The sequence below is a fragment of the Crocodylus porosus genome, unplaced genomic scaffold (assembly GCF_001723895.1).
Source record: "Crocodylus porosus isolate Cpor-Errol unplaced genomic scaffold, CroPor_comp1, whole genome shotgun sequence".
NCBI lineage: Eukaryota > Metazoa > Chordata > Crocodylia > Crocodylidae > Crocodylus > Crocodylus porosus.
This window is the reverse complement of record NW_017728914.1, coordinates 33,945,461-33,964,528: the sequence shown is the minus strand read 5'-3', so window position 1 is coordinate 33,964,528 and position 19,068 is coordinate 33,945,461. Positions and strand designations below refer to the sequence as shown.

At 52.8% G+C, this 19,068-nt stretch overlaps 1 protein-coding gene across 2 annotated transcripts in view; it reads left to right on the top strand.

Annotated features, from left to right (window-relative positions):
• Positions 1-248: 248 nt before the first annotated feature.
• Positions 249-19,068, top strand: part of FAT2 (FAT atypical cadherin 2) — a 67,797-nt gene continuing 48,977 nt past the window's right edge. The window contains exons 1-2 of one of the 2 annotated variants that reach the window (XM_019535251.1): positions 249-621; positions 15,125-18,407. In XM_019535251.1, coding sequence (XP_019390796.1) covers positions 15,146-18,407 — 3,262 coding nt within the window. In that variant the 5' untranslated portion in view covers positions 249-621; positions 15,125-15,145. The remainder of the gene's footprint in view (positions 622-15,124; positions 18,408-19,068) is intronic. The other variant, XM_019535252.1, reaches the window with a different exon arrangement.

Here is a 19,068-nt window from a genome sequence, read left to right as displayed (position 1 = left end):
CAGCCCTGGCCCTGGCTCTTGCTGTACAAATACGAGCAGTATTAAGAGCAGAAGAGCAGTGAATAGGACTGTAGCATTCAAGGAGCCTCAGCTGAGATCCTTTCCCTTTGCTCCTCTGACAGCACCTACCTGGCTACTCATTAAAAGCAACCACGTGATTAGTACCTGTATTTGAGGGATTTGCCCAACACATCTCCCCCCCCCGCTCTCCGCACCCTTCCTGGTTTTCCACGTCCTGGATTTCACAGCGATGTGACCTAATCTAACAGTAAAGCGCTCTGCAATGATTTGGCTCTGAGGCTTGGGCTCCTGCCCAGCACCGACACACACACATTCACTTCCCAGGAGTGTGAGCAATGCCTCTCCTCTGATCAGTCACGGGAGGGCTGGATCTTCAGAGTTACACCTCCTGCAACTTTCTCACTAGCCGCTCGCAACCTGCGCCGCCGGGATTGCAGCCTGCAAGCTCCCCCGTGGTGGGACTTCGCTGAGGCGCTCTTCTCCTCCCTGCCACCGCCATGGGCTCCCAGCCGCGCAGCGGGGGCTGCCCAGGGACCGGCGACTCGGAGGACAGGGCAGAGAGATGGTGAATTTTGGGAGAGGTCTCTCCTGCTGCAACAGGTAAGGACTTGCTGCTTGCTGGCTTTGTGAAGGAGCGATGACTCAGGAGCACGGTGCAGCCTGGCATCGGAGACATGGAGGAGAAGCAGGTTTAGGATGGGCAGTGGAGACCTTGGGAAACGTCCTCGGCATGTAAGTGAAGAGATTTTACCCGGGTCCAACCCAAAGGGTTTCATCTTTTCTGGGAGGGCTGGGAATTCCTTATTTTTCCTCCCTTTTCTTGGTCCTAGTTCAGGGAGGGAAGTTTGGGGCATGTCTGGGCAAAGTTTGCATCTGTGGCATCTGGTCACAGCTGGGCGACAGCCCCTTTGCTCCATGCCCGTAAACTTTCCCCTGGTCTTGCAGGTAGGGATGCCCTGTGCCACTGAGCGGGCTGCACAGCAGCTCTGGCTGAGTCTCTGGGGCAGGGCGAGTTAAACCAGTCTACTTTGACCCCGGGCGTGTCGCAGACACATGCAGGGAGCATGCTGGTGCCGGGAAAAACAGAGGCATCTCTAAGTGTCCTCGGTGGGTCTCCAGGATTAGACGCGAGCGCGTTCGTGCCGTATGCGTGCCCGCTGGGCTGGGAGCGAGGGGATAGATGCCTGTATCGACACAGAGCTGCTGCTTATAATTTCCTCTCTCAGCGCCAGTGGGACTGGCATGAACAATAGGAGCCCTAGTTTAGACAAGGCGCCGGTGCGTTCATTGCATCTCGCCTCCTTGAGCGCAAGTCTGGACAGCGAGATCGTAAAGACAGTGGTGCCATAACAGCCAGGCCTATCTGGGTGCTGCTCGCTGCGGGAACAGCTCCGGAGGGCAGCTGAAGCAGCACGGCATGGAAGACACGACCACGGTATTTGTTCTCTGTGTTTGTGTCCGCCGGTGTCTGCAGGACTGTGCTGTGCATGTGCCCGACAGGAATCTAAGCCTAAATCCCTTTGCAAACCCTGACCCATGGGCATGCACCTCTGGTTTCCCCAGCACCGAGCAAAACAAGGTTAGACAAGGGCAAGGAGCACAGAAGTAAGAGACGGGGCCCTTGGAAGTAGCAGTTATCAGATAATTCACCTCCCCGGGGAATTAAAAGCAGACTGGGTGGAATGCAAGAACCCAGGAGGCCAAAGATCAGCTTGTGATCAGGGACACATGTTGCTGGGGAGCCTGGGCTCTCTGTCCCAGAAAGCTGCAAAGTTGGAGAAAGTTTTGGAAAGTCTCTTCTCCAGCAGTTCCCCTGATGCCACCCACCAGCGGGCATAGACCTGCAGGCAGACAATGAGTCCTGTGGCTGCAACCAGTACAGTGCATTAGCTCATAGATACTGGGTTTGAAGTGGACAAGAGCAACGTTGGGCTGCCGGTAGGAAAGGAAAGACACCTGTCCAAGGCTCCCTGGTCCCAGAAGTCGTCTGCAGTCTGCCGTCTGCAAGTGTAGGGACCACTGGGGAGACACCAGGCTGGAGAGACCATCCAGCAAGCAAGGTAGACCTCCCTGAACGTCACTGGCATCCAAATAATCAGTAATCCCCGTGTACTGGACTTGTGGGGTAGGGCAGGTGGCACTGGGCTTGTGATCATGCCACCTTATTCCTCTCCAATGATGCAGCGCTACCGGCCTGATCTGGAATAGAGCAGGGAGGTCAGACGTGCAGGCCAGCGTGCGGGGTAAGTGGGACACTTGCTAGATTCCCGAAGCTGCTTAGGGTTTTGTTCAGCGGTTCTCCTCTGGGTTTAGATATCTCATTTGCATGCCGTGAGCAAACACACGGTATTAGCCACATCACAGCGTCTGTAAGCAAGGACTCCGGTCTTTTCCTAAGACCTGGCATTTTTACCAGTCGTTCCTTTAACAGAGGATGTTTCCAAAAAAGCCAATGGCCTTCCTGGCCCCGTAAGCAGCTCCACATACCTCCGGTGTGCAGGGACGGGGAGAATAAGGTGCAACACCTGAAACCCTACATCCTTTGGAAGCAGATGCATTTTGCACCAGGCTTTGCTGCCAACGTCCCTTGGCACTAGTGCAAGTCACACAGGCACACACAAGCCAACCATTTGTTACCAAAATGGCATTTTTTTGTTGCATGCCTGTACTCATTAGCTCTTGCCTTCAGGCATGAGCAGCGTGTGTGTGTGTGTGTGTGTGTGTGTGTGTGTGTGTGTGTGTGTGTGTACATATATCAGCAGACACTTTTCACTAGCGTGGAAGCCTAACAGGATTAAAAAGTATCAGATTTTTTTTTTTTTTTTTGCAAAACCTGAGCACCATTGTCTATTAGAAATCTGATTTGCTGAACAAACAGTTTCTCTCTCTCAGTCCCCATCTCCCTTGGCAGGGGACAGGACCTTGTTTGTTATAAAGAAACTTTGCTTCCTGATTTTTGGTAGAAAGAGCTGCAGGGATGGGTGTTTTTTAAGGAGCCGGAAGGTTTGCACTTTGCAGCTACGAAATGCTGGGAACTGATGGCTGACATGCTTTAGACAGACACAGCAGATGGGTTGTTAAGGTAGGGGGTCCTGGGATTATACTATGAATGAATATCTGACACCTAAGAGATGGGCTGGGGACAGAGCTAGTACGAGCATCCACGCAAGGGGCCGATACCCACTGCTGTGCAAGAAGTGGAGGGATGGTAACCACTCCACCATGACATTTGCTCTTTGAGTGGTGCAGAGAAGCTCCTCATCCAGAGCCAGTGTGGAGCACCAGGCTGCAGACACCTGTATCTAGGTGCTCTAGGAGTGGATAAGTCTCATTAAGACATAGTGGAAACGTCTATATATGCATTTACTGCGCAGTAATTTACTGCACAGTAAGCCATTTTTAGGCCAGCATTTATGCGTGTCACCATTAAAACGCAGTCACGTTGTATGTGGACTGACCTGGGACTAAAGTTAGTCCCAAATCAGTCCACACATGCAGTGTTACTGCGCAGTAAAGTGTCTACACATGCGTTACTGCGCAGTAACTAATTGGGTGTAAATTTGATATCTGCATGATGCAGGTATCAAATGTACAGTGTGCTCAAGTTGCCATAAGTTGCCATAGTTACTGCGCAGTAGGGGCGTGCATGTGTAGACGCGCACCTGTACTGCACATTACTTTTTGTAACCTAAATCCCTGTGCAGTACAAGTGTATGTGTAGATGCTCCCACTGTGACCAATGAGACCCCTCTAACTATGCAAACATGCCAGTTTTGCTGGTCAGCCTGAGCCCTGCACTGCACCAGCCTGTTACCACCTGCCTGTTGTCACCAACAGCTCTTTGCACCCAGCACACAGCTCTGTAGAAGCAGAATACTACTATGCCAGGAAAAAAACAGTAATTTTCATGGAAAAACTACCTGCCAGGTAAAGGCACGCAGAGCTGATGAGTGCAAGGGACTGGTACCTGTGCTGTGAGCAGCCGCCCCTGCTGAACGCCGGGGGAATCACAGACTCATAGAAAATGGGGGTTGAAGGGACCTCAGGAGGTCACATCTAGTCCAGCCCCCTGCTCCAAGCAGGACCTGCCCCAACTACATCATCCCAGACAAGGCTTTGTCAAACCAGGTCTTAAAAACCTCTGAGGATGGAGACTGCACCGCCTCTCTGGGTCACCTGCTCCAGCGCTTCACCACCTAGCAAGAAACCTTTTCCTAATATCCAACCTCAACCTCCCTTGCTGCAGCCTGAGCCCATTGCTCCTTGTCCTTGTCGTCTGCCCCCACTGAGACCAGTCCAGCTCCATCCTCCTTGCAGCCCCCCTGCAGGGAGTTAAAGGAGCCATCAAATCTCCCCTCAGTCTTCTCTTCTCCAAACTACATCAGCCCGCTTCCCTCAACCCCTCCTCATAAATCATATGCCCCAGCCCTCAAGCCACTTTTATTGCCCATGTTACATACTGGAAGACGGCAGAGCGCACCCACAGCAAGTTGCAGATGGCACCGAGCTGGGGGAAGTAGTAGAAACACTGGAGGGTAGGGCTGGGATTCAGAGCGACCTCAACAAATTGGAGGACTGGTCCAAAAGAAATCTCCTGAGGTTCAACAAGGACAAGTGCAAAGTCCTGCACTTAGGAGGGAGCAATCACCTGCACCGGGACAGGCGGGGGGCGACGGGCTGGGCAGCAGCTCTGCAGACAAGGACCCGAGGGGACAGGGGACAAGTAGCTGAACAGGAGCCGGCAGTGTGTCCTCCTTGCAAAGCAGGCTACCGGCATCCTGGGCTGCACTGGTAGGAGCGTTACCCGTTGCTCAAGGGCAGTGATTCCTCCCCTCTATTCAGCACTGGGGAGGCCACATCTGGAGTCCGGTGTCCAGTTTTGGACCCCCACTACAGAAAGGTGCGGACAAGTTGGAGAGTCCAGTGGAGGGCAATGAAAATGGGGCTCGGAGAACGTGACTTGTGCGGAGAGGCTGAGGGAAGTGGGCTGATTTAATCTGCAGAAGAGAAGACCGAGGGGGATTGAACAGCAGCCGGCACCTCCCTGCCGGGGGGCTGCAAAGAGGCTGGAGCTGGGCTGCTCTCAGTGGGGGCAGATGACAGGACAAGGAGCAGTGGGCTCAAGCTGCAGCAAGGGAAGTTGAGGTTGGATATTAGGAAAAACTTTCTCACGAGGAGGGCGGTGAAGCACTGGGACAGGTGACCCAGAGCGGCGGTAGCATCTCCATCCTTGGAGGTTTTTAAGACCAGGTAGGCAAAGCCTTGTCTGGGATGATGTAGCTGGGGCTGGTCCTGCGCTGGGCAGGGGGTTGGACTGGATGTGACCTCCTGCTGTCCCTCCCAACCCTCATGTCCTATGATTTTGTGATACTATAGTGCGTGCTGCTGAGAGATGGAGATCTACGGTACTGCTGTGAAACAGGGAGCAGGAGACAAGTTGTGAAGACAGACCTATTACTCCACAGTTAGCTGCTCTCCCTAAACAGCAGCATAAGACTAATGCAGCCATGTTGGTTCAGAAATTATGAGAAGCCAGGATTTCTTAGGGTGGTATCTTGTACTGGACCGGCTGCATAGTCAAGAGAAAGTTAAACAAGCTTTCGAATGCAAGACATTTTCCATCAGGCATCTGAAAGCTTGTCTAACTCTATTCCAACTATGGGGTCGGTCCCATAAAAGACACCACCCTAAGAAATCCTTTCCTCCCCTAAACAGTGCAGAGGGATGGGTAGGCTTTATAGACATCACAAGAAGCTAGGAAGCCGGGGCGAGGAGGGGACAGCAGAAGGCAGACGGGGTGGCTGAGCAAGGAAGCTGCCTGGGGAGATGGTGTGCGGTAACTAATCTTTGGGAGTGCATCTCAATGGTTGTGAAGCCCCCTCTTCCCCCCGCCTGGGTGTCTCTCAAGGGGCAAGTGCTGTGGCCCACGGTGCTGAGAGGCTCTAGGACCCATCGAGCATGGAAAAAACGAGTCTGCCCTTCACAGGGGATTGTGGGAAGGGCACTGGAGGACTAGCAGGGATTGAATGATTTTGCCGTCATCTTCCCTGCGGCGTGGGTGGGTTCCAGCCAAAGGAAAAGCCAGTCTCAGTCCTAACCTCTCCCAGCCCAGGTGGGTCCATGCATCCCAGCAGGCAGCCCCTCCAGGCTGGGGCTGGTGCTGGGGTTCAAGCCAGAGCCCAGATTCACCGTGCGGCAGAGACGTGCTCCGCGATCACTGCGCTGGCGGGTGCAGGCGCCTTTGCTGGGCCGGGGAGGACTCTCACGTCTGTGAATCAAGAGTGGGATGTTGCTGTTCAGGGCAAGCGGCTTCTCGATCAGAAATGTGCACACTGAAGCAGGAGACCGGGATGGACGCGACCAATATCGGAGAGACAGACTTGATCTCTGCAGGGCCGGCGCCACGGCTGGCTCAGGTGCTGGGAAACGCACAGCTCTGCCGGGCCACGGTCCCCGGTAAGGGTGCCTGGTTCTTCCTCGGAGCTGGGTGCGCGAGCAGGCACATCTCCGCCTGACTTTGACAATCTCACCGCAGGTGCCCCGACCTCTGAAGCCTCGGGGTCAGATTCCCTCCAGCTGCAATCTGCTGCTTCGCTGCGTCTGTCTTTCACCCGCTCTGCAGCTTCTGGACGTCCCTGTCCCTCCCCGGGGACTGAGCCCTCTGGGCAAAGCCCGGCGGGGGGGCATCAGGACGAACACGGCTTCGTTAGCCCATAGGGAGTTGGTGCGAATGGTAGGAAATGAGCAACGCAAGCTCTGCATGTAGTAAGCGGCACAGTCCAGGCCCTTCCTTCATAGGCCATAGCAGGCGGCTCCGAGCCCGCAGCACGGGCGTTACACACGCTACTCTGCCTAATCACAGTGCTTCCCTCCGCATCGCCTCTTGTCCTGCCCCCGTCCCGAACGGAGCTGGCGCACATCCTCGTTACCATCCAGGGCCCGTTAGCTACATGCGCGACATTCCCAGCAACAAGAAGGGTGTTTAATGGGTCACGCCGAGCGAGGGCAGACCTTGGTCATAAACTGCACGCGCACCGGGTGTTAAACGATCAGCCGCGTGGTTCCTGGCTGTTTAGCAACCCAGAAACTATTCCCAGCACTCTTTCCAAGGTATGTTAATGGCCACTGTCGATAAAATCTGTTATTCTGGTACAGAAATGCGCCTGCCCAGACAGAAGGGTCCTAGGCATGCCCTGCAGCCCTGCCAGCTTCGGGGGGTCCAATACCACGGAGTGAGGCCCTGAGAAATCATGAAATGTGATTTTTTTTTTTAAAGCAAGGGGTGGAAAAACAAAAACCTCTTAGGGATTGTGTTGTTCACGGGTGGGTTAAGATTTAACGCTTACCTTTTCAGGCTTTTCTCCTCATCCAGGAGGGTAAGACACTTCCTTTTCCTTTTAAAGGAAACGGCCCAAGACCTTAGTAATGTTTGTCCTCGTCTTTCCAAAACAAAAAATGGTATATTGTTTTCTAAACAGCCCCGAGACAACACGAAGGATGCTCCAGCGGTTGGCTCCATGTGAATCCTTCATGCTGTACCCCCCCAACCCCGGTCCGGGTGCTAGCTGACCCAGCTCCCCTCCCCTGCTCCAGACCTTGCCCCCACCCTGCAAAGCAGCTCAGTCCCCTTACATTGCCCCTTCTCCCCTCCTAACCCTTGCACTTTCAAATCAATGGCCCTGCCGCTGGTAATCTGAGCAGCTGGAGGTTTATTTCCCAGTCACCTTCTGCAGGGAGGCAAGCGTGTGCCTGCATGTTAGGCCTGCGAGAACCGATCCGAGCAGGCTTTGTCCAACGTTTCAGACAGGTGAGCGGGGAAGGAAAGCAGGGGAGAGGTGGGGAGGGCGTAGGCCACACCTGAGGGCTGATACAGAGCGATGGGGTAGGGCCTGTGCTTAGACGGGGGCTTGAAATGGGGTCTTTCCTCCGGACCTCTAGGCAAACGGCCTGTTCTGGAGAACGTCGGCTGTTCCTGCTAAGGGAGATGCCCAGAAGGTTGCTCAAAGTCCCATGATTTCCATGCACAAGAAAGAGCTGATCAGGTTTATCACACGAGGCATTCTCCTGAACCCGGGCATCTCATGAGCACATGCACGATGTTGCCTATACATGTCCGAGCTCTCACTATTTGCGGCTTGCTGCTTGGGGCCCCTGAACCTGAGCCAGCATTGTGAGCGGGGGGCTCAGAGCTCCTGGTTTCAAACTGGTTGCCTACATCCGAGAAGCCTTGTTTGCAAAGCTGGCTCCAGCAGGGTCTTTGCCCAGCCTTGACATAACATGGAGCAGGGCTGGAGAGCCACGGCTCCCTTGGGAGTTTTGCAGGGTCAAATGGCCCTGGCGGCATAAGTGAGTCCGAAGTTATTTTCCACTAAAGGGAGCAGGCGAGGAAAATCAAAAACATGCCCAGCAGCAGAAATGACAAGCCCGTCTCCTTCCAGAGGCGACAGCGGAGGAAAGAATTCAATCCAGCATCCAGATCTGGTGCTAAGTTGCTTGGTTTTTCTTCTAACAGTGCCTTGGGAGGGGCACACGTCTACGCAGGGCTTGGGCTCGGGACACACGCCCTTTCCAGCGGGTTGCACCCACTTCCCCGCCATGGATCTGAAAAGCGTGCAAGCTCCATGTCACGAGCACTGCGTTGCCCAGGCTCCTGTAGCACCGTGCTGGCTGATCGCCACTCATTTGCTCCTTCCTGCGCAAGGCCTGTCTTGTGCCAAACAAAATAACCAGCTCCTGGATAGATGCTGCAGCTATCAGCAACCCTCTGATTTCCAGATGCTTCAAGGGTTTTCTGAGCCCTGTAAGGAAAACTCAGCCCGGCAGGTGACAGCCCCCTGCTATTCACCTCCAGCAGGAAGCCGCCTGGAGCTACCCTGGCCGTCACCACCATCCGCAGGAAGGAGCCTGCTTCTGGAAGCTGTGCAGCGTGGGGTTGCCAGGACTTCTACAGCCAGAGAGATGCAATGTGCCACCGTCCCTGCATGTCCGGGCACCAAAAAGCCCAGCAGCAGGAGGGGCGTGGATCCCGGAGATGGAAGCAAATGAAGGAGAGAAGATGTGAATTATATCATCTTGGCAGCAAGCAGCTGCCTGGAAGCTAACAGGAAGCATCCTCGGGGTATCGGAGACTTGAAAGCTTTAGAAAAAGAAAGAGTAGGAGGATTTGATCCAGTGTGCCAGCCCCAGACACGTAGAGTCCTGATCCCCGCTCCCTTCCGACATGTGCTCGCTGCTACGAATGACTCGGAGGGGAAAGTTTTCCTGGGTTCACAAAAAAAAAAATAAAACCTGCCTTGAAGGCTTGCATGGCTGGGAACGATGAGTTGTCCTGGTGGGTGGGTGACCATTAAGTCGCCTCAAAAGGAGTTCACCCTCTGTCAATCTACAGGCAACCCACTACCCCGGGCAACGCATTGCACCTTGGCCGTGATTCAGAAACCCCTGGACCCTGCACCCCAGCCCCCTCCCCTCTTCCCACTTGCAGCTTGAGTTGACAGTAGATTTGGTTTCTACCACAGCTTCTGCCCCAGGCCTTGCAGACAAGCTGTTGGCATCAGGCAAACCACCCTTTGCTATGGATCCCCCAGGCCCAGTGCTGTCAAATGCACCAGGTCTTTTCTGGAAGGGTTTTCTGCGAAGCTGGGGATGGATCAGAACAGGCCACTTTTGGTACCACGTACCACGCACGTCCTCCACCTCCCCTGCGGCCACTGCCATCCCGGCTGCCCTGGGTCTATTTCTTCTTCTTGCAACTTCAGCACATGTGAAAGTCCCAGGTTAACGGCCGCGGAGGCAGAAGCTACATGCTGAGCACGTAACACATGAGCCGTATCTCGCCTCCGTCTGCTCCACTAACCTGCAGGGACCTGACCGGCGGAGGTGAGGAGGCAACCCAGCCTCTGAGCATACCGACCTCCGCCAACGCTGCCCTCAAAGGTGCCGCAGCTGGTTTCTCAGAGGTGGACACCTGTTCTCCGGGAACCCGGCGTAAATCGTTGCTCTTAAAAACGCCAGCCAGCTAGCAGCGCCTCTCAGCCACAACCAGCCTGGGCTTGACTGCAAGCAGAAACAGAGAGGCAAAGCGTTCAATCGCCCCTTCCCGGCTACGTGTGGAGACACGCCGTCTCCTGGGAAGGAGCGAGGGAAGGGGCCGGCGAGGTGCGTTGCAGCAGTTCAAGGCAGAAAGGAAGCAAACACGGCCTAGAGCGATCAATGCAGCGTGGCCACCTAGAGCTGCAGCCATCCCTCCTGCATTTATCTGAAGAGAATGGCTCTGACACGTGGCAACCTGGGAATACAGAGCTGCTAGGGATGAGGACAGCTGTCGTTTCTTCTTTCTGAAGCTCCCTGGACCGGGAGCGGTAGGTCCCAGCACGCAGAGGCCTGGACACTGCCACCCATCCCAGTCTGCCCTACACTGCAAACCCAGAAGGTCACCCATGACCCTGCTCCAGGCTTGTCCCCCTTGCCACCCAGGGCTTGAGAGCAGCTTTCTGGGTAGCTTCCCTTATGTAGAAGGTGGGAAGGGCATGGGTATGAGGCACGCCTGTGGATTCAGGTGGACAGGTGTGCTCCGCCGCCCTTCAGTCCCCAGAAACATTAGCACCCTGGGAGCAAATCCTGGAGTAATGTAGCTGGGGCTGGTCCTGCTTGGAGCAGGGGGTTGGACTAGATGTGACCTCCCGAGGTCCCTTCCCACCTGAATTTTCTGTGAGTCTATGAATCTGAGAGTCCAGATGTTTTCTGACATCAGCCATAGCTCCTAACCCTGCATCCCCTCCACCTCAGAGCACTTTGCAAGAACAAAGTCCTCAGCTACTTCACATTTCCAGCCTGGCAAATGTTCTCAGTGGAGCAACATGCTTGTGACCTACAGAAGAAAGCTTTTCCTTTGCACGGTCTCAGAAGGTCTTTGCTCTCCAGGCACCATGAACACCCGGAAACGGAAACACGTGGAAACGGAAATGAAATGGAACCAAAGTCCTCGCAACATCTTCCCTTTTCCCTTCCCATCTCTCTCGTTACCAAACAGACCCCAAATCTCACAGTGCCAGCTGGCAGAAAACATCTGGTGGAGCCGAAACCAGCAGCCTAAGCAAGAACGACGACCTGAAGGGGAACGACCACCAGCTCCTGCTGGCAGCGCCGGGGGGGGGGGAAGGATGACCTGCCCCGTGACGCTCAACAGGAAGCGGACTGATTTCTTCATAACCCGGTTACCCTCTGCTCCTAACAGAGCTTGTTGCCTCTTCTGAGGGTTAAACCGGCCAGGAATCGGAGCTGAGAAACGTTACCCACGTTGTGTGTGGCCTGCTCACAAGCTCAACTGCTGAGTCTTCTCTCATTGCAAAACCAAAGGGAATCAAGAAGGAGGAAAGCAGTAAGGGGCCCAGACTTTTAATAGCAAATTAGTTCTTTAAAAGTTGCAAAAATCTGCTCAATTCAATCACCGTTGGTCTCCTAGCGAGCCATGCCATAGGAGAGAGAAAGTCCTCCACTAAACTTCATAGCCTAGTGTAAAAGCATCCTGAAACACATACTTTTTTTTTTTTTTGGTATACCCTGTTTGCACTCTGAAGTTTTAGCTCGGCTGTTTGCACACCGTGGTCCTGGCGGTCCTTAAATATCCTGAGACTTGAGCTTCCAGGACAAAATGGGGGGAAATCCATAGGAACTTAACAAGGAAAACAGACATGCCTTTCCTCTCCCTGCTCCGAGAACTGCTCAGACACACGCACGGGGTGGGTTCAGACTTAGCCGGAGTTACGTTTGCAATATACCGTGGCACATGCTGACTTCAGGGGAATTAAGCAGCACGCCTAAGGGCAGAGGCTGAGAAGGGCAGGGGCCAGGAAGGAAATGTTGGGCCTATGCAAAAGCAGGAGGCATTGGCTCCGTTGGGGAGATTTAAAGGACCAAAGGCCTAGTGCTATTTAGCAAACTCTGTCTTCCTAAGTCACGATGCCCCCCTTTCACTCCTCTTATTACTGTGCTACTCTACACTCAGGTGTCATGTGCAACAGAAAGCCTTCCTGGTTTGCAGCTATGGGACATGCTTCTCTTCTTTTGAGGTGCAGCCACACTGCAAGTTTGAAAGGGAGCAGCTTCCAACAAGTCCCTGCTTGCTGCCCACCTCCTTTGCCTCGTTAAGTAACAGGCAGACCTTTGAAGAGCATGGCTGTCAGGTGTAGAAGGAACCAAACGCCTTTCTGGATCAATTAGCCCTGACCTCCCAGGGTTGAATGGTTTGCTCAATATCTGGAAACTGGTCCAGCTTTGGGGAAGAGCAATGACATTATAGCAGCAAAAAAAACCTTTCATTTTTCAGTCCTGCCACAAGTCAATCACATTCACTTGGGCTTCTCGTTCCAATATTTGCACTCCCCTCTAAGCCAAGGCAAATCTGTTACAGCTTAAACATTAACCATCTTGCTCTAAAAAAAACAGAATAAACATCAGTTAGGGAGACCGCTGGATGACAGCTCTTTATGTATTAATGAGGACTGGATCTGAGTGATAGATAGCATCTGGCTTACAATCCTTTATTTGTCAAGAATGAGCTTTCTCGGCAAGAGAATATGATCTGCGTGTTTTCCAAAGGGGCATATGTGTACATTCAGATCATTTGTTTCTAGTGTTTGCCTTGACTTGGAAACCGAATGGGTTCTCACTTCTAAAATGATGAGTCTTGTAAAAGCGTCTGGAAAAACAAGTCTTCCTTGTTTGAATCAGGAAGGTGCCAAGTGACTGGCAGGCACTTGATATACAATACAAATCCAAAACAGGAAGAAAGATCACCAGATAGAGATCTCTCAGTATATCCAGGGGAAGTATATGCATCTATATTTAGCTTGAATTACCAGTGAATTCAAGAATTACCACTTCCAGTCCCAAATGCAAGTACAAGATCATTCATTTGGCTTTATTAAAAAAAAAAAAACAACAACCCAACACCCTGACTTCAAAAACCACTGCCAAATACAAGATACATCCATACTAATCATACATCTGCTGCCCAGTGTCTTCACTGATATTGCATCCTTGTGGCACTGTAGTCCCATGTGTTGGCACTGGCCCACAGCATGCAGGAGGATAAATAATGTGGCAGATGATGCTAATGGTGGGACCTGACGCTGGGTGTGCAATCCTTGTAGCTTCTGCTCCAAGAGTCAAGTCTTGGTATTTAGCAGAGAAATCTCACTGTCCACCAACAGGGCTTCAGGAAGACACAGGATATCACTGTATATCGGTGACTCTCAACCAGGGGACCATGGCATGCTAAGGTGCCTGGAGATCCTTTCAGGGATGCCACACAATGTTTGCACTGTTAGGTGTGCAAACATGATTCATAAGATAGGAACCCACAGTGTTAAAAGTCTTGTGGAGTTCTTTGCAACAGAAGACTTGGTCTGTTAATTTTCTATGGTCAAAAAAAAAAGAATTGGCATTTTCTGAGGGTTGCCTCAGAGTTGTAAGAGCAAAGGGAGCACTTTGGAAGGACTATAGAGCAGAGGACAAAAATCCGAGTCAAAGTGGTGCAGAAGAGATGGCAATGGTGTCCGCAGTGCTTGAGAAAGGCGGCTGCAGGGAGCTTGGAGGAGGGGAAGTTAAGAGCTCGGTTTTAGCGACATTGACCTTGGCTGACGGTTAGACGTCCACAAGGAGAAGTCAGAGAGGCCTCCTGGAAGTTTGCTTGGGACCGGGGGAAATGCTCTGAGGAGAGAAGCAGATCCGGGAGCAATTTGTAGAGAGGTAGTAGTTGAATTTGTGCTTGTGGAGAGAAGGTGCGGAGGGAGGAGGAGAAAGGACAAAGTCCTGTGGAAAGTGGAAGCAGAGATAAGGAGGATCCTCTCCTGGATGGGGTGAAGGAACAATTAGGGAGGACGATGTAGCCATAGGATGATGAGAGGAGGATGGCTGACTGTCCTAGGTGACTGACAGGCCCCGGAGCATGCGGGTGGAGCACTGGTTTTGAGAACCAGCTGGGAGAAGGCCAGTTTGGAGCAACTTCAGAGATGCCGGCTAGGGCGGATCCAGTCAAGTGCAGTTGGCTTCGGCTCTGGAAGGAGCTTTGACATGAAAAGAAGAAGGGATATGGAGAGGCACACGCATCCAGAGGCAGATCCTTTCAAGATAGGAAAGATTAATGTCCATGTGTGTCGTGAGGACAAAGACCCAGAGGAGAACAAGAAGTGAAGAGAAGAGTAGAAGAAGGGGCAAGAGTTGGTGCAAGGGAAATGAAGCGAGAGGGGGTCCCTGGGGTAAGCGGAGGGATGAAAAGAGGAGAAGGGGCAGACAAGAAATGTCTTCCCCTGTGACAGGGAAGAAGAGGAGCTCTATGAAGGGAAGTGGGGCGGAAAGGAAGCCAAGGGGAGGGGGAAGGCCAAGGTCACATTTTGTTGGATATCTCTCGGAAGACGTTGGCAAAATCCAGTCAGGAGGAAGCATGGGCGACTGGTGCCTCCCAAGTCTGGGAGGGCACCAGATTGCCAAGGGGGTGGGAGGGGAGGTCTCCCAGCGGCCAATTGCCAAGCCAGCAGCGAAACCGGAAGTGCACGTCCAGTTTCGTGGCTGCCTCTTCCAGGGGGTGCACGGCCAATCTCAAGGGGTGCACGTGCACCCATGTGCACAACCCCATGCATCGCCAATGGGAGGGAGAAATGCAGGCTAGAGAGCAGAGGGCTTGTGCAATGAGTGAGAGATGGAGGAAAGGCAGCTGGGATCGCAGACGGGGGAGTCAATGAGGCTGCACAAAGAAGAGATGACTTAGTGAGGGAACGGCAGAGCTGGAAGAGGAGAGAAGACATTTCAACGGAGGAAGCCAACCTGTCTTCTCCCTTAGACACTCCACGGCTGGAGAGCAGGAGCAGAGGATGTGGAGGTTGGGGTGAGCCAGGGCTGGGGCCCGCAGGACCAACCACAGGAGGGGAAAGAGAAGCAGAAAGTAACAATGAGGAACAGAGATATTCAATGGTTGTGCCAGTGGAGGGAAGAGAAGAGAGGTCATGGAGGATGCTCCTTTGGCTGTAACACATGGGCCTGAATAAAACTGTCTCTGCTCCACATTAGCTGCTCTCTAACTGCTCTCTTTGTCTCTCTTCAGGGCTTGAGCGGACACCCTGCCATGGAAGCTGTTACCACGAGGTGCGTCCTCAGCTTAGTTATTCTGGTATTTTTCACGACCCAAGGTGGGAGCTCAGAGAAAGGCAACCCCTCCCCGCTGCACTTCACCCACCTCTTTTACAACGCCACTATTTACGAGAACTCGGCCCCCAAGACCTACGTCGAGAGCTACGTCAAAATGGGCATCTACATGAAAGACCCCGACTGGGTCATCCGATACCGAATAGCTTCTGGGGACAACAGTGGCCTCTTTAAAACTGAGGAGCACGTTGTTGGGGATTTCTGCTTCTTGAGGATAAGGACTAGGAGTGGTAACACAGCGCTGTTGAACAGGGAGGTGAAGGACAATTACATGCTGATCATTCAAGCCACCGAGAGAAGCTTTGCCTATGAAGTGTGGGCCAAAGTGTTGGTCCACATTCTGGACCGAAACGACCTGAAACCTCTCTTTTCACCCCCCTCGTACAAAGTCGCCATCCGAGAAGACACGCCTCTAAAAACCACGATTGGTGTGGTCAGCGCCACGGACGCCGACCTAGGTCAGAATGCAGATTTCTACTATGCTCTCAACACCTGGTCGCACTTGTTCACCGTGCATCCCACCAGCGGGGTTGTGATGACCGCTGGTAGGCTGAATGCTACCCACCGAGGGAAGCACCAGCTGCAGGTCCTGGCTGTGGACAGGATGAGGAAGATCTCAGAGGGCAACGGGTTTGGAAACCTGGCTAGTCTAGTGGTCCAAGTGGAGCCATCTATCGAGAAGCCCCCAGCCATTTCGTCCGTGACGGTGACACCACCTGATTCAACTGAAGACTTTCTCTATGCAACGTTGTTGGTGGAGGCATATGGCTCAGAAAGTGGGATAGATTCAGTCGACATTGTGGGTGGCGATCCAGGGAGGCATTTCAAAGCTATCAAATCATATGTCGGGAGCAATGAGTTCACGATAGTGTCAACCAAAGAGATTAACTGGCTGAATAACCCACTGGGTTTCAATCTCAGTCTGCAAGCCAAGGACAAGAGCAAACCACCCCTCCACTCTCCAGTTAGGGTTATTCACATCCCTCCTTCCAAACACGTCTCAGCCAGATTTGAGAAAGACGTGTACAAGGTCCAGCTCAGCGAATTCTCCCCACCGGGGAGCCACGTTGCTAAGGTTGCAATCACCCCAGTCTTTCCAAATCTGAAATATATGTTGAAACCCTCTCCCGACAGCACAAGTTTTAAAATCAACCCTCGCACCGGGCTGATAACGACAGTCCGATTCATGGACTTCCATGAGCAGCCTCAGTTTGAACTTGAAGTGACAACTGCCAACAGTCATGCCTTCGCCACCGTTGTTGTTGACATCATTGATTGCAACAACCATGCTCCAAGCTTTACTCAGTCTTCGTACCACAGCAACTTTGATGAAAACCTTTCTTCCGGCACCAGTGTCCTAACAGTGAGAGCTACCGATCAGGACCATGGGGAGAACGGCTTTGTCACCTACACTATTGCCAACCAGAAATCCGTTCCATTTGTCATTGACCCATATTCAGGCACAATCTCCACCACCAAGCCAATGGACTATGAACTGATGCAGCGATGGTACCACCTGCGTGTCTGGGCTGCAGACTGGGGCTCGCCCTTCCGCCACGAGACAGAGGTTTATGTCTCCCTCATGTTAAGCAACCTAAATGACAACGCCCCTGTGTTTGAGAAGGCCAACTGCAATGGAAGCATCCCCCAGGACCTACCGATCGGGGGTGCAGTGGCCATGGTCTCTGCCATTGATATCGATGAGCTGCAGCACGTTAGATATGAAATCATGTCTGGCAACGAGCTGCGGCATTTTGAGCTGAACCCCATCTCTGGAGTCATCTCCCTGAGCACCTCCCTCAGGGACCTCCCAGTGGGACGACCGCCCTTCTACTCTCTGAAAATAACTGCTACCGATGGAGAGAACTATGCTCTGCCCACCTCTGTGAACATCACCGTGGTCAGCCAAGGTTTCCCAGTCCAAATGCAGTGTGAGGAGACAGGGGTGCTGAAGCAGCTGACGGAGACAATCATCCACTCCATCGAGTCTCAGTCTCAAGGCCAAGGCCAAGAGGATGAAACAACTCTGAACCTGTATCTCATCAACCATCATGCACCGCAATTTGATGATACCTTCCCAAGATCTATCGATATCCTGGAGACTGTCCTGGTCAACTCCACCATCGTGGACTTGGTAGCTGTTGACCCTGATGCTGGCTTCAGTGGCAAATTGGTGTATGTGATCTCTGATGGGAATGAGGACAGCTGCTTTACTATTGATGCAGAAACGGGTCTCCTTCAGGTGTTTGCTCCTTTAGACCATGAGCGTACAAGCTTCTACATCCTTAACGTTACTGTGTATGATCTCGGCACGCCGCAGAAGTCAGCATGGAAACTCCTGGCGGTGAATGTGTTGGACGCCAATGACAATGCCCCTAAATTCCCACAAGGTGCATACTGGGTGGCGATACCCGAACACGTAACAACAGGGACAACAATAGCACAAGTAAAAGCAGAGGATGTGGATACAGATGACAACGGAAGGGTAAAATACACCCTCTTGACCCCCACAGATAAATTTGCCATCCATAGCGTCAGTGGGGAGGTGACAGTGATTGGACCCCTGGACAGAGAACTATGGCCTCGCTATGTGCTCAAAATAGAAGCAAGGGACCAGCCAACAATGGGCCATCCACTATTTTCAGTCACCGATGTGGTTGTGACTTTGGATGATGTCAATGACAATGCTCCACGCTGCATCCCGGACCTCAGCATGGTGAAGGTCCCAGAGGACTTGCCCCTTGGGGCCATCCTGCTGTTCCTGGAGACCTTTGATCCGGACACTGGCCTTGGGGGCGAGGTGGCGTACAGCTTCCTCAATGACCAGGAGAAGGTGTTCCACCTGGACAGATCGACGGGGGCTCTCAGCTTGGGGAAGGAGCTAGACTATGAGAAACGGGACTCATATAATCTGACCGTGCAGGTCAGCGATGGGGGAAAGCCTCTCTCCCGCTCGTCCCTCTGCCACGTGGAAGTCACCGTCCTGGATGTTAATGAGAACTTGCACCCTCCTCGCTTCTCCTCCTTCGTGTTCACCGGCTGGGTGCAAGAGAACAGCCCCGAGGGGACATCAGTTGTGACGGTCACCGCACAGGATGCTGATAAGGGGAAGGATGGAGAGCTCCAGTATTTCATCCGTGAGGGCACTGGCCTGTCTGTCTTCCGTATCGAGAAGGACACAGGTAATTGTTATGTTTGTCCAAGGCATTCACCAGTAAATACAGACTCCTACAAGTGTGGGAAAGAGTACTGCTAGCCTGGTAGGCATAGAATATATTGTAAAACTTTGTAAATCAAGTAAAGCATTGCCATCAGCAGATTCAACTGAAAAATAACTTAATAGCCACACATGCAGATTCAACACATTCACATCTCTCAGAGTAATGACCACCTCGTGTCAGGGGCAACTTAGAGACTGGCTTAAATGATGCCCCGTGACTAGCAGAGCCCTTCTGGATCCTAAGCTGTTTGCAAAGCCTGTGGGTTTTTTGCCAGATATACCTGTTCACGGGAGTGCAACATGGCAGGCAGAGCTTGGACCTCCTCTTTAGGGTCTCCATGATGGGAAGAGACCTTCCAAAACCAGGCAAAGTTCCTAACAGCCCTACTAGGAGAAGCCACGCAGCGTGATTAGCATTAGACTGTGCTCCGGTGACCCTTTCCACATCCCTTCTTGGCCTTCATTGGCCACACTCCGGGATTTCTTGGGTAGGATATTCACACGGGCTGTTGGAGAATCAGCTTCAAGCCTGTCCTTTGACTGAGGGGCTCCAGACCCACAACATTGGCAAGCGTACCCCAACCTGTCTGCAACAGGGCAATCTGCAGTGGGGTGCACTCAGC